This window comes from Gouania willdenowi, chromosome 13, assembly GCF_900634775.1.
Source record: "Gouania willdenowi chromosome 13, fGouWil2.1, whole genome shotgun sequence".
NCBI classification, from domain to species: domain Eukaryota; kingdom Metazoa; phylum Chordata; class Actinopteri; order Blenniiformes; family Gobiesocidae; genus Gouania; species Gouania willdenowi.
In genome coordinates, this window is record NC_041056.1 from 22,221,125 (window position 1) to 22,234,828 (window position 13,704).

Below are 13,704 nucleotides of genomic sequence, written 5' to 3' on the forward strand. Positions count from 1 at the left end.
GTACAGCGCTTTGAGACTACTTCAGTGGAGGGATAAAGCGCTATAAAAAACAAGTACATTTGCCGTTAAGAAATATTACAGCCACATTAGACGGCAAACAATAATGGAATGCGTATTGTTATGAGAAGGTTTGAAGCGTCCGTCTTCCTCCAGCAAAGTCTTGCAGGATGAGATTTCACAGGAGTTACGTGGCTCCTCCCCAAAACAACCTTAAATGGAAACAAATTATGCTTTGTCGACATTTAGAATTATCGCTTTTATTTTGCGAAAATCTATAACGGAAACACAGCTACAGATCAGCAGTCCCAAGATCTGTGTGCTACCCTTTGTCCCCTTGACCTTTTCTTTGCTTTAGCTAAAGTTATGAAACATTCAGTGTTTTGTTGTTCCTGAATCATGAGGCTTGGCTAAGGTAGTTTGGATAATAGTTCTCTGCTTGTTGTTCTGAACGGCCTGATAAAAGGATAAAAACTGTTGTTGTCTGAAGAAACAAGTTACAGAAGCTTATCACAGAGACTTGCAAGAACAGGCAAAACTGGCTGATAGCCTCAGTTATGTCTAAAGGTACCACAATCCTCTTACCAATAGAAACAGCTTGATTGGTTCAGTCATAACCAGATAGAGAAGTGCCCCTTTTTCTTTCCTTATGTAGTTGCTTGGGGATAAATCATTTTAGTAAAGCAAAGTGACATTGTCACTTATACATTTTGTACCTTTGACTACTGACTTACGGAGCTGTTTGACATTCAACAATAAAACTAAATTAATTGAATACTCTGTCATGTTTATTTTTAACACAGGTTAATAAAGTAAAAAAAAAAGTTACCGGTACTTTTACCAGAGTACATTTTTACACTGCTACTGGGACTTTTACTTACACATACTCCTACTAGGGGGAGAATCCAGCAAGTCATCTTTGCATGCCGTTACAGGCAAAGCCAGCTGTAGTGTGCTGATTCAATAATGTATGTGGAATGTTAACGACCTCCTCAGGAATGCTGCGTTCCCCCCCAATGGATTCCAAATAATGTTTGGGGATCCAGACACAGGGGCCTTCTGAGGGAAGAGAACCTCTATTTTCAACACGTTTTATGCACAGTGTCAATTTTTACGGCATCATTTCGCTGGGGGTTAACACCTTCTTCCCAGTGACATGGTGTTGATTACACTACTTGCGAATTCTCAACCTGTTACAGCCTTAGTGGTCAATGATGCTCACCATAAACATTAGTTTAAAAAACAACTTTATAACCTTTGGGTGACACAAACCTTAACTTAATAGTGCTTTTAAGCTACAGTATGTTCACCCTTAAGCATTCGTTGCTTTGTTTATTAATTGCTTCTTTAATGATCAACATCACATTGATTCTTGATTTTTTTTGAGCAAATTGTTATTAACTGTGACTGAGTATCTAACTTCTTCTTTAACTGTAGCATTTTCCTTTTGGTGTTATGCTCAATTTAAGACCACTAAGTGGTTTTGGCACATAATAGTACCGTAAACCCTATGTTGAACATTAGACATTTGATGGCCATATTTATTAGTCTTTGTCAATATTGTGAGAGATGGCTTTTTGTTAATGCTCATCTTTTATATAGCTATATTAAATTAAACATTGGAATTTTTGACTTGCAAACAACTTTGCACAAATCAGCCAATATAGAATCATTATTGCATTATACAAATCTGACATATTTCTGAATTGTAAGGAATCAATGCTTCTCGTCATTTGGGAAAATAAATAAATCTTGAAGGGCAAGAATGAGAGCGGGATTGTAAGAAAAATACTTATTGTTTTGTCTGCACCACCTGTTTGCCCCTGGACTGATTTCTGGGAAAAAATACCTGATGTTAAAATAAAGCTATTCAGGAGTTCTGCTGATTGTTTTACCTTCACAACACAGCCAGTTCCCAGACCTGATTTAACAAGGCCCAAGCTGCTTTAGTCAACAACCTCCTCCTTGTTCCAGTCTAATAGCCTGTCCATGTCAACTCAGCCCCTGGTGTTGCCAGAGCCTCTGTGATGCAGAATTCTTTGGATGCATCTGTCATCCTCTTCCTTTCCCCATTCCTCACTTTGTCTGATCTCTTTGGTCCTTTTTTGAGCTGATAGCTGAACCAGCTGTAGCTCGAGCAGCTGCTGTTTTAGCACTATATTTTTAAACTCACAAAAGGCATACCTGTGGGATAACGCAAAACAGATCCTTAAGTTCTAGACGGATAGATCATGGACCAAATTATTTGTCTCCTTCCACTCACTTTTCTCCTTTTCTGTTGTATTTTTTTTTTTTTTTTTGCATTAAATTTAATAATTTCTGCCTGTTTTTTTCTCCCCCAACATTGTTGTATTTGTGTTTTTAGATGTGTACATGTGTGTGCCTGTTTGTAAAGATGTTGCTGTCATGTGATTCAGTCAGTCATTGAACTGTTTTGCTCATCAAACATTTGCTGCAGAATTCCTTCCCATCTCTTAAAAAGTGAGTGTTATCCGTCACTTATTGGAGTTTTTATATATTAATGCAGAAAAGCTTCAGTGTTGTTTAAATATTTATTCATTTTTAATAAACCCCCTTTTTGAGCAATGCTGAAAAATAGTTGGAAAAACCCAGTTAGTCATTGACTGGGCTGTTATTGAAAAATTTAAAAAAAAACAAAACTATAATATATATATACACACACAACTTCCTGTCAGTTTATTCAAGTAATTTAGCTCCTTTTTCTGTCATCATTTAAAGACAATTGTATTGTATTGGAGCAACTACCCTACACCTCTTCAGGCCCCAAAGTTTGTGAACCATTAGGAAATCAAGCATATACAGCAGTACGTCTGCACCTTTAACCAACATCTACATTCAGTGAAAATGGAAGAACATTTGCACAGATGTAATTGGACGTGCACATAATTTCAATTCTCTGTTACCTTGAATTCTGTAATGTAAATACCACAGATTTGTGCATTTGTTTTATTTTACTTATCTTTATCTAATCCGAGATACTGTAAAATCTAAACTTTGGTTGGTCTGGATAAAATATCTGAGATAAAAATGTAGTTTGTTTACCATACAGGTATTTACAGTCAAACATTAGCCTCTGTTAGTTATGCAGAGTGAACGAACAGAAGAGGACAATAAAACTAGACTAATAGTGACCACATGTCTCTGCACACATGAAAAAGTTTAGCCATGCTCCTCCTCTTTCTGTTGGATTTACAAACATTTATAGTCTTTCGTTGTATTTGGCTTCTCTATGACTAATGGATATGTACAGTATGTGTTTTGCATCAGCATTCCTGTGATTCAAGTCTTATAACTTATTTTTATCTAGTTCTTCCCTCAAAATTCGTCATCCATTCTTTGTTTTTTACTGTTTAGATTTTCTGCATTTCTTTCCTTTTCGAAGTCTCTTGGCTTGTTTTTATTTCAGCTAAACTGATACACATACTGTATTTCAATCCGATAACATTAAAAGTTATCTATTGATAAACAGGTGTCTTGAACAGGCAAAAACAACAAGAACATTCAGTGTTAATGTGCAAATTGGTTAAAGAGGGAGAGTGGAAAAAGTGACGAAGAAGGGAAAGGCACAGAAAGTTGAAACAAAGAATAAAGGAATTTGTTGTTGACGTTCCTGCATTGACAGAACTGGTGGTGAGCATGCTACTGGACAACAGCAGATGTGTTCTGGTCATGGATCAATGCATGTATGCTCTAGATTAATTGATAGATTTATTCAATCTGATATGTAAATAGCTTAAGCTCACACCAGACAACCACTTGAGGCAGATGTGATATTGGCTTGTGTCTGTGCTTTGGCTCTGAAATAAAAAAGCAGCAAATTTCTCATAAGTGACTCCAACCTGAGTCATGTCTCCTCTCAGGCAGCTATAAAGATTATTAGATGAGTCAGGGCGAGTGTTTCTTATTCATACCAACACGTACACAAAGTACGAACGTCAACACTAACTTCATTGACATCAACCTTAAAAGCCACGTGTGAGGGGTTTACTTAAACGTAAAATAAAAGTTAAAGGTTTTTCAATGAAAGGAGTATGACATTCAATCAACTTGGGAAAACCTGCAATATTTGATTTTATTTGATATTTTTTCAGACAGGAGAAGTAATTTATGTTGAAAATAATTTTTTATTTCCATACTTGCCTATATTTTTTAAATGTATATTCTTTAAATTTTCATCTATTTATACACAGTACTAATAGTACAAGGAATGTCTGTGAGTGTAGGTGTGTGTGGAGCGGATATCTTTGGCCGAGTGTGTGCATCCATTATTTTGGACTTATTTGGTGTTGCAAAACTTTGATCTTAATTTTATTTTGAACGTGGGTTAGACCGGACATAAGAGGGGGAGGGGCATTCGGATATCTGGCTCTGTACTGTGAACACATGCCCGCAAAGTCTGTGTAAACATGCACATTTCTTTGCGAACACAGCATTTTAAATGCTGATATTTTCACCACGTGTTTATAACCTAATGTGCACCTTGGATGTACATGACGCACGCACACAGAGCCGTTTAGAGAGAGAGTTACGACAACAAAAGTTCGAAATAGACTCAAATTGTTCCCGAAAGTTATTGGTGGGCAATGGCAGTGCCTGTGCTCAAAACAAACAGCGAAACATGCCCATTTCTCCGCAAACACGCCATTATAAACGCTGATATTTTCACCACGTGTTTATAACCTAATGTGCACTTTGGATGGTCTTTTATTTTAGTTTTTTTTCTTGCCGAAGGAGGGTCTAAGGACAGGGGATATCCATTTGCTTAGTCCAGCAAACATTGGCGAAACTTTATTTCTCCATCCTTCAAACACATACTCATTTGCCCATAATTGACAACTCTACCTAAAGCTGATATCCGGAGTTTCTGAGAAATCTATGTTTATGTATGATTCTTTTGAAATGCGAAAAAATACCTAGTCTTTTACTGTGGTCTACTGCCGGTGGTCATTCATATACATTCATGTATATAAGTCCCTCCTCCGTCCTATAGACCCCTATACAAATGAAAACGATTGCCGACTGTGCCCGGCCAATAGGCTTCGACTTCCTGTTTTTGAGACTGTCAATCAAAGTGAATGTGGAACTGTGCACGGAAACAAGGCTGTGTGTCACAACAGCAAACAGGTAAATATAATTTTGGCTCTTACCTGACCCATAGACATATATCAATGCAACCTGATGCGACCTTATGTTCCGCGATGCACGTGCAGAAAAGTAGAGGCATGGCTTCTGGTAGATTGGGAAAGGCAGTGGGAGGAAGTGAGGCTTTTTAGGGCGGGACATCGAGATGTTTCTCAGAAACTCCGGATTGCAGCTTTAAGCTCCCACTATATGAATACATACTTCTGACCGACACTGTACTAGTACTGCACTGTACTACTTTAAACTAGACATATCATGGTTTTAAATCCTTCCTTTTTACATATAAATCATACAGTTGTGGTCTATATAAAGCGGAACTGCAAAGCTTGGGTCTGAATTCCTCATTATTATTGCTCCACAGGCCCCTTTTCTACCCCTTTTCTGATGTGCTTCTGAGAGCAACTCGTTTTGGTGCGGTCTCTTTAAATGCAAATGAGACACTCCAGACCCCGCCCCCTCTCCAGGTTGCAGAGGTGACACTCGGTTCAACTCCATCCTGTTCAGCAATTTTTGTAGTGTGATAGAAGAGATACAATTGTCTAGTGGTGCAGAAAATGTTTATTCACACGTTATTTACAAAATGTCAACAACAGAAGACTTGTCCATCCAGCCTTACATGTTCGAGCCAGAGTCGGACCCAGCGGAGCGAGATGAAAATGAAGATGATGAACCTGCAGAACCCTAACAAGTTAGCTAACGCGAGCACCGAGCTAACGCTAGCACCAAGCTAACGTAACGAAATGCATTTTAATAGTCTTTTTGGAGACAAAAACGGCAAAATGAAATGACTAATGAAAACTTTAGACTTAAATTAAATCACGTAGGCCATATCATCAAGGATCTAAAACGAGCACACAGCGCTAACATATGAAGACGGTGCAACTGCTAATGCTAACAAAACAATGACAGGGACGTCTTATCATCACACTTTTTAGCGTTATTTACAGCTTACTGAAGTGCTCTGTTCGTCGTCTCCAAAGATAGAAGGAATTGAACCCTCAATCAGACAAAGTCTTTCGGCAAATCCTTCTTTATACTGGCGGAGGTTGCAGAAGCAGTCATCCTTGAAGTGCTTCGCGCACACAAAAATTACCTTACCCACAGATGTGGGTACATTTCCATAAAAAATAAAACTCAACCAGGCACTTTGAAAAGGTTCTGATGCTGAGAGACGGTGTAATGAAGCGTGTGGGTTCCTACATCCAACAACCAAACATTTTGATTTCTCCTCTCGTAACTTCGGCATCCTTGAGCTTGGACTACAAAATAAAAGCGAGAAATAAAAATGGCAGTTTGTTCGAAGTGTTGGGCCTGGAGTCGATGTCCTAATTTGGCAGTTCCGCTGCAAATACTGTGACGTTATTGTTCAAAAATTGTAATAGAGAATAGAAAAATCGAAACAGATTGAAAAATATGACCAAAACAGAATATAAAGATATCAATGGAGCACCTGAAGAGACTAATTTAAACTTTTCTGTACTTCTAAACACTCTAAATATACAACAAAATGCATTTAAGGGCTAAAAAAGTGGATTTTGCATGATATGTCCCCTTTAACACAAAGTGTTTTTACACAAGTCTTTGTCAATTCAGTTTGTACTTTTTCCACCTCTCCCGACATTAGGATTCACATTGATATATTTGCAACAAACGCACAAACGTTTCCTTAACTGGATGTCAAATTCACAAACCGACCATATTTTTTAGCCCCCGTGTAAATGGACTCTGCATGTCCAGAGTTTCACAGGAGGATTCAAGTTTTATGAACAGAGCCTCACAGTGTTTTTACATTTTTCTATCTGTTTTTCATCTTCCAGTGCATTGCAGCTCTCTTCTCCTCGGCTGAATGTTTGAATTGGTCATTGGAACAAACTGTCATATTTGCTTAGTCTGGTGACACTTTCACCTCAAACTCTTGACTTCGCTTTCACTCTATATTTAAACTTGCCTACTTTTTCTTGTACTGGATTGTCCAACTGAATGAAGCAGATTATTTACATTTAAACGCCTAGTCCTAAATATCCTCTTTGCCAGATATTTTCAGTTATCCAGATCAGTGATCCTGATCATTCATTCACACTTTACAGGCTAATAATAATGATGATACAATAAGATATACCCTTTCTTTGGAAAAACATCAATAAAATCTGCAGTTAGAATGAAACTCAACATAATCGAGTTAAATATAATAAAGATCGGTCAATTGCGAACAGAAATATGAATTTTTGAAATTTCGCCAATGATAAGAGATTTTTTGATTTGTGAGAATGATCCAGAATTAGGATATGGATTTGGATTCCCTCCAGAATCCTCCATAGCATACGGCCTAGGTTCCCAAAGTGGGGTACGTAAATTGTCAAAGGTGGTACATAAATAAAACATAAACATTTGGAAACTAGAATATAAATTGACCAACAGTCAGGAGCCTCCATGCATTGCCACAAATTACACATTAGCCGATGTAAGACTGTATTATATTGTGTTCCTCAACATGATAGGTACAATTAGGAGTCACATTTCACTGTAGGGCTACATTGTATGTGAAATTACATCGGTGGTCCCCAACTTTTTTGGCTTTTGTGGCTCATGACCCCATATTAATATGACACATTTTTGGCATTTCCAAAGTCTTTTTTTTTTTCTTGCTAGAATTAGCTTTGTGCACAAATCATGTTTGTGCACAAAGTAACAAGATGTGCCAGCTCAGATATTTTTATACTGAATTTTATTTGAACTAGACTTATATTTAAGAAAGTGAAAGTTTAGAATACAGTTGTTTAAGATTGTTTTGTGCGTGGTGTTATATTTGAAAAAGTAAAATAATTAAAACATTTTAAAGATACATTTTTAGTGGGTTTTTTTTATATTATAAATTATTAGACATTTCAAGGGAACCCTTTTCAATCCCAGGCGACCCCAGGGTTAAAAAACACTACATTACATTATTATGTTTTTTTAAGTGTGCAGCGGTAGGGGGTACATGGCTTCAGATTAAATGTCTGAAGGGGTACAAGACTGTGAAAAGTTTGGGAACCACTGGTGTAAAGTCTGTTTGTGGCAAAAATTTTGTCAAGAAGTACTGTTAATTACTTTTGCTAACAAACAAACAACTTAATAAACGGCGGTGAAATTAATGCAGTACCTCCTTGGTGAAGACAATAAAGCAATTACTAGTTTGACTCCAATTATTTTCATAATTCATCTTTTCATCCACAGCATAGCTTTGGCTCTATACCTTCAAGTTAGAAATGTGAGGTAGATGTGATCTTAATAAGAAAGAAGGCAATGTACTAATATTTGATTCTAGTGGTGCTTAAAACTGTTAATGGATTTCAGTCCTAATTATGAGACGACTTGCATAACTTTAATGAGCTTAAACATCTGTATGTGTTGCTAAAGTACACACAGGCACAGAGAGACGTCTTCCCTCCTTTTCAACATACAGGCGTCGCACTGTGGACAGTCAAAATATCTTGGCATAGCTTTTGGAATAGTTGGCTCGATGAGTGACAGAGTCGTCTTTGGAAGCAGAATGTTCTCGTGGTGGTTGGTGATCTGCAGACCCGTGGTCCTTGTCTACATTAGGGATCAGTGCAAAAGCTGTTTGCCTCTCCTTTTGGTCACTTTTCATGAGAAACAGGCAGCTTTACACACAAGAAATATGTGTTGTTGCTTCCAACATAGTACCATAGTGTAGAAGAGCTTGTTGTTGATGGACAGAGGCGGATATTGGTCTAAGCTTCTTTGACCCTATTCTAGTAATTGTCTTTGTCTTCAATGTATTTTATTAGACCCCTTAACGCCACCTGTCTCACTCTGAACTATTTTCTTTTAAAACATTTTGTGTCATTAATGCTGAGATAATCCTGTTAAACCATTAACGTTTTAAACTTTCCTCATATTCCTGACAACTTTTGTAAAGTTATTTCAAACCATTTTTACAAAAATATACTACAGGAGTTTGACCCTGTCTATCACTAGTTAATCATGATATGTGAGCTATGGATGATTTCTACTTGCTTTACAAAAACTAGTTAATAACTAGTTTGAATGGTGATTCTTTGAACGAGAGAACACATGAGGCTCATAAGTTGAAAGGAGTCATTGAGGCTTCATCCGGTCAGGAAGAAATGCAAACAAGAAATGTTAAGAATGAAAGAATCGTGGAAAATAAGTCAATGATGCAGATGTTTTTAACGTCTGTTGTTACTTGGTGGAACTTCATCAGTTCACATTATCATCACGTGAATTAAAAGAGACTAGGCTGTTTTTTAGTTTGGCTATCACGCTCATAATGCCACTGGGCGACTGTGGATATAGATGCAGCTTACTTTCATCATGTCTGTGGAGGGTATTCTTTACGGTGCAACATAAATGTGATTACTATTATGAATAAACGCCCTATCCCCTGATCATTAAGCGCCTGTCCAATGTTTTTATGCTAATGCTAATAGGTTCCATCAATTCCTAATTAGATTAGAAATAGAGATAAAGATTTCACAGCCAGAGGCTCAGACCTACTATAATTATATTCCGGTCTGGTTTAATAAACAACGGAATGTGGGTCATTTATTTAGTTAGGTTTTTAAAAGACTAAAAATACTACATATCACTTGGTTAGTACCGTATTTGTTATTTAACGGTTTTCTGCAGGCATGTGTCAGATGTGTGCCTCATGTCACCAAGTTGCAATAAAAGCAGCTCAGAACTTTCCCTCCCCCTGAATAAACATGGACAGGAGTAGAATCTCTGTGTTTGACTCATTGCAGGCTCTCCCTCTGTATATTTTGATAAAACCGTAAAAAAAACAGCATGCAGAGAAGTGCACAAGTCAGCCATTATTGCTGGACCACTCTTAAATGTTGGCCTTACTCCCAAAGAAAATCCAGCTTTGTTCACAATCAGCTCTCACTTCCTTCTTATCCTTCTCCATCTCCTCAGTCTGTCCCATTCCTGGTATGCAGTGTCATCATTACTATGGTATTCTACGTTCCACACTGTAGCCACAACTCCACAGAATTATTTATTCCCAGGGAATGTGCACAAGCTGGACGTTATCAGCATCACACTCATGGGAACCTCTCATTACCGACACTGGCTTTTCTGAGAATATCTCGCTCACTCCATGTGGGTGTAAATTAGAGATGTGGCCAACTAGGTTACACTGATATTTCCTTATCGACAGGTCGGCTAATCAATCAACTAATTACTTTTGAAAAATGATTGTTTTACTTCTATTCAAACATTCATATTTTTCACATATTTGTTATATTTGATGAGTATTTATATTTCATCACTAAAAATATATCAATTTTGATTGTTTATTTCAACATCAACTCTGTCTTAAGTTAAAGCTAGCTGGAGACATTTATTTTATCAGATAAATCCATATTGTCTGCCTCATAGATCAATAAAGTGAAGATAATTTGCTCAAATGTTTTTCATCTCTACCGTAAATACTCCGTTCATTGAAATTTTGGGAGAAGTTTCGCACATTGTGTAGCTCCGTAGATGGATGCAAAAATATGTTTTTACATGCGAAATGGAATGTCTCGCAGGGTGAGGTGATACCATGTGAAATACTGGCAACAAACTAGAGCAAAAATGGTGTCAAGTCCTACTTGTCTGGTTAAGAAATGCAATAAATCTCTATAAGAATCTAGTTAAAAAAAAAAAAAAACTCCACATCCCACAATGCAATGCGGGAAACTTTTCCAAAAATATCAATGAAAGAATGTTTACAGTGGAAGTAAAAACCAATTTTCAAGCAAATGACATTTAATTTATTGACTATGAGTCATACACTATGGATTTATTTGATAAAAAGAAAAAGTATTAAAGCTTTCAAAAGATGGAAAAGAAGAATCAAACCAAACTTTATCATCTGTAATCATTTTACTGTTTTTTTCTACTCTTTGTCATATATCACGTTTTAAAGTTTTTATTTTACTTTTACAAATCAGAACCCCTCAGCAGCTTCTAAATAAAGCTTTGCACTTGTTTGTGTTTGTTTTGTTGCAGGTGACTTACCTGGGAAAAGTAACCATCTCTGGGACTCACTTTCTGTCTGGATGCACGGAGTCAGCGGTGGTGGGTTTGGTGGACCATCGTGCCCAGCAGCAGGCTCCCTGCCCTGCTGGCAGCTCCCTGCTGGAAATCCGGCCCTTTCAGGTGCGTCTTCACCACCTGGATGGACGTGGTGAAGCCTCAGTAACCATGGACACCTACCAGGTGGCACGAATCGCCTACTGCACAGCCGACCACAGCATCAGACCCAACGTATTTGCCTGGATCTATCGGGAGATCAACGACGACCTGTCCTTCCAGATGGACTGCCACGCCGTGGAGTGCGAAAGCAAGCTGGAGGCCAAGAAGTTGGCACATTCAATGATGGAGGCTTTTCGCAAAACTTTCCACAGCATGCGAAGCGACGGCCGCATCCACAAGAGTGGGTCCACAGACGACTTTACCGAAGACTCATCCACGCCTGAGGACTTGACCCCAGAAGACGGTTGAACTTAGAAATGCCTAAATTCCTAATCTCCATCCTGACAAACCGAGGGGTGACTGGAAGGATGGATGAAACTCCCCATCATTTTGCCCCAGGATCTCCGTCTGTATTCAATTCAGGACAAAATCCATTGAGCCTGTGACCAACACACCAAGGATAATGAAGTAGCTTCTAAGTACCTTAGAGAGATCAAACTGCAAACAGATGCACACAAGGATAGCAAAGTGCTGTCAGTTTATTTAAGAGGGCCCACTTGGGGATTTTAAAGCACTTCTGTATTTGCGCTCAAGATTTATAGTCAGCACTTCCATCTTCATCATCTGTCCCTCATGCACCCAAGAGAGGTGCTATTATTTCTCTAAAATACCTTCAGTTCTCTAATAATTTGAGCTTATTGTGACCTTTTGCAACGTTTGCAAAGGGGGACCTTTCAGAAACACATCTGTGACCCTTTCAGGTCCCGATCTAAATTCCATTAGATTGAAAGAGAACATACATTCCCTTAAAGTTTAATAGAGCAGAGTTCTATTACAATGCCTTTGACTTTTGTGTAAGCTAATAAGGATGTGACTGTAAAGCTAAGCCTTCAAGCACCAACTTGTCTACGGTACCTTCGTCTGACCCAAAAAATTACCTGCTGAGTGCTGCTGGTAGGCTTTTGGATGTCAGAGCTGATACCTCTGTGTCACTTTGAAAGGGGACTTAATGATGAGTACATTATGGTACTGAGGAGAATGAAGGTGCTGTAAAGTTCTTTGAAGTTCTCACTGGGCTGAAAGCCTGGGCCTGTCTGAGGCAACCCAATCATCCACAATCGTCTGACTTCTGTGTTTAACTGTATCAAAATTCAGGTTGTATTAGGCCTGTAGATCACGTGCCTCACTTTTCTCTCCCGTTAGTTTACTGTTCTACCCGTGTTGGAGTGATCAACTTACGTATGTTTTGTGTGTGTGTGTGTGTCTGTGTGTGTGAGACCAATAAGATGGACTTCTCTTTAAGCCAGGGGCTTCCATTGTCAATGTTGAAGGGCACATTTTGAAATCACACATGGTACATTGATTACTTGCCATGTTTTCTTACTTTGGTCTTGTATGAAATAAACACACGAGTGTGAATGTGCCAGAGGGTTTAGAAACCATTTGAGATGACAGTTCATACCTTCTGGCCTCTGCTGAATGTATGTGCCCAACATCCTGTGCGAACCTCACAGCTCCTCCAGTCACTTCAGCCTTCCATGTAATCTCTTCATGCTATCACAGACCACTCTGAGGGCGCTATCGAAGCTCAGAGTTGGTTCTCTGTCCTGCCTCTCTGTGGGGCCCATTGTCCAGGAATAGAAATCTGTGAATATGTGTCCCTGATCAACACATACACAGGTCTACAGATGGTACACATTCCTACACAACATTGTATTTGAAGCCTACTCAATAAGCTCATGTAAATACAACATGTATCACCATCCAAAATATTACAGCTTCAATGTTGATAGCTAATAAATCTAATTAAAAAAAAAAAAAGCTAAGATCACCATACTGTACAAAAACAATGCTATAAAAGGTACTGTGAATAATAAGTGAGACTGGTGGATGTGAGTGACTGTGTGTTTGGAGACTGTATGTGGTTGGGAGTGGTGTAAACAGAAAGGCCATAGAAAGGAGAGTGTTTATAACCCTGTAGATTACTGTGCCATGTCTGTCTGAAAGCTCAGATGTGCTTTAAATGTTTTTTAAAAATGTTACCGTGTTTTCTATACAGTGTTTGCAAAGATCAAAAAAAGATTGCATATAAAGTATTTACCAAGACAATGTGTGATGCCGTAGTTTGTCCTCCCGTTCCTTCCAACCCACATCATGCATTCACCCAACAGTCATTGGGATCCAAGCTCAAAGAAGGTTTTATCCTTTAAAGTCAGCAGGGTTTGAACCTAATGGATTCTGGGCTGCGGCTCTGTGTGGGAGTATAAACACAAGGCATGCTCAGTTTCAGAACAAACAGAATGGCTAAACAGATGAAGTCCTGACAAGGTGCCAGGA

At 38.4% G+C, this 13,704-nt stretch overlaps 1 protein-coding gene across 1 annotated transcript in view; it reads left to right on the top strand.

Moving 5' to 3' along the window:
• pid1 (phosphotyrosine interaction domain containing 1) overlaps positions 1-13,476 on the top strand; it is a 36,546-nt gene extending 23,070 nt beyond the window's left edge. Inside the window, exon 3 of the mRNA XM_028465750.1 lies at positions 11,182-13,476. Coding sequence (XP_028321551.1) covers positions 11,182-11,676 — 495 coding nt within the window. The 3' untranslated portion in view covers positions 11,677-13,476. The remainder of the gene's footprint in view (positions 1-11,181) is intronic.
• Positions 13,477-13,704: the final 228 nt, after the last annotated feature.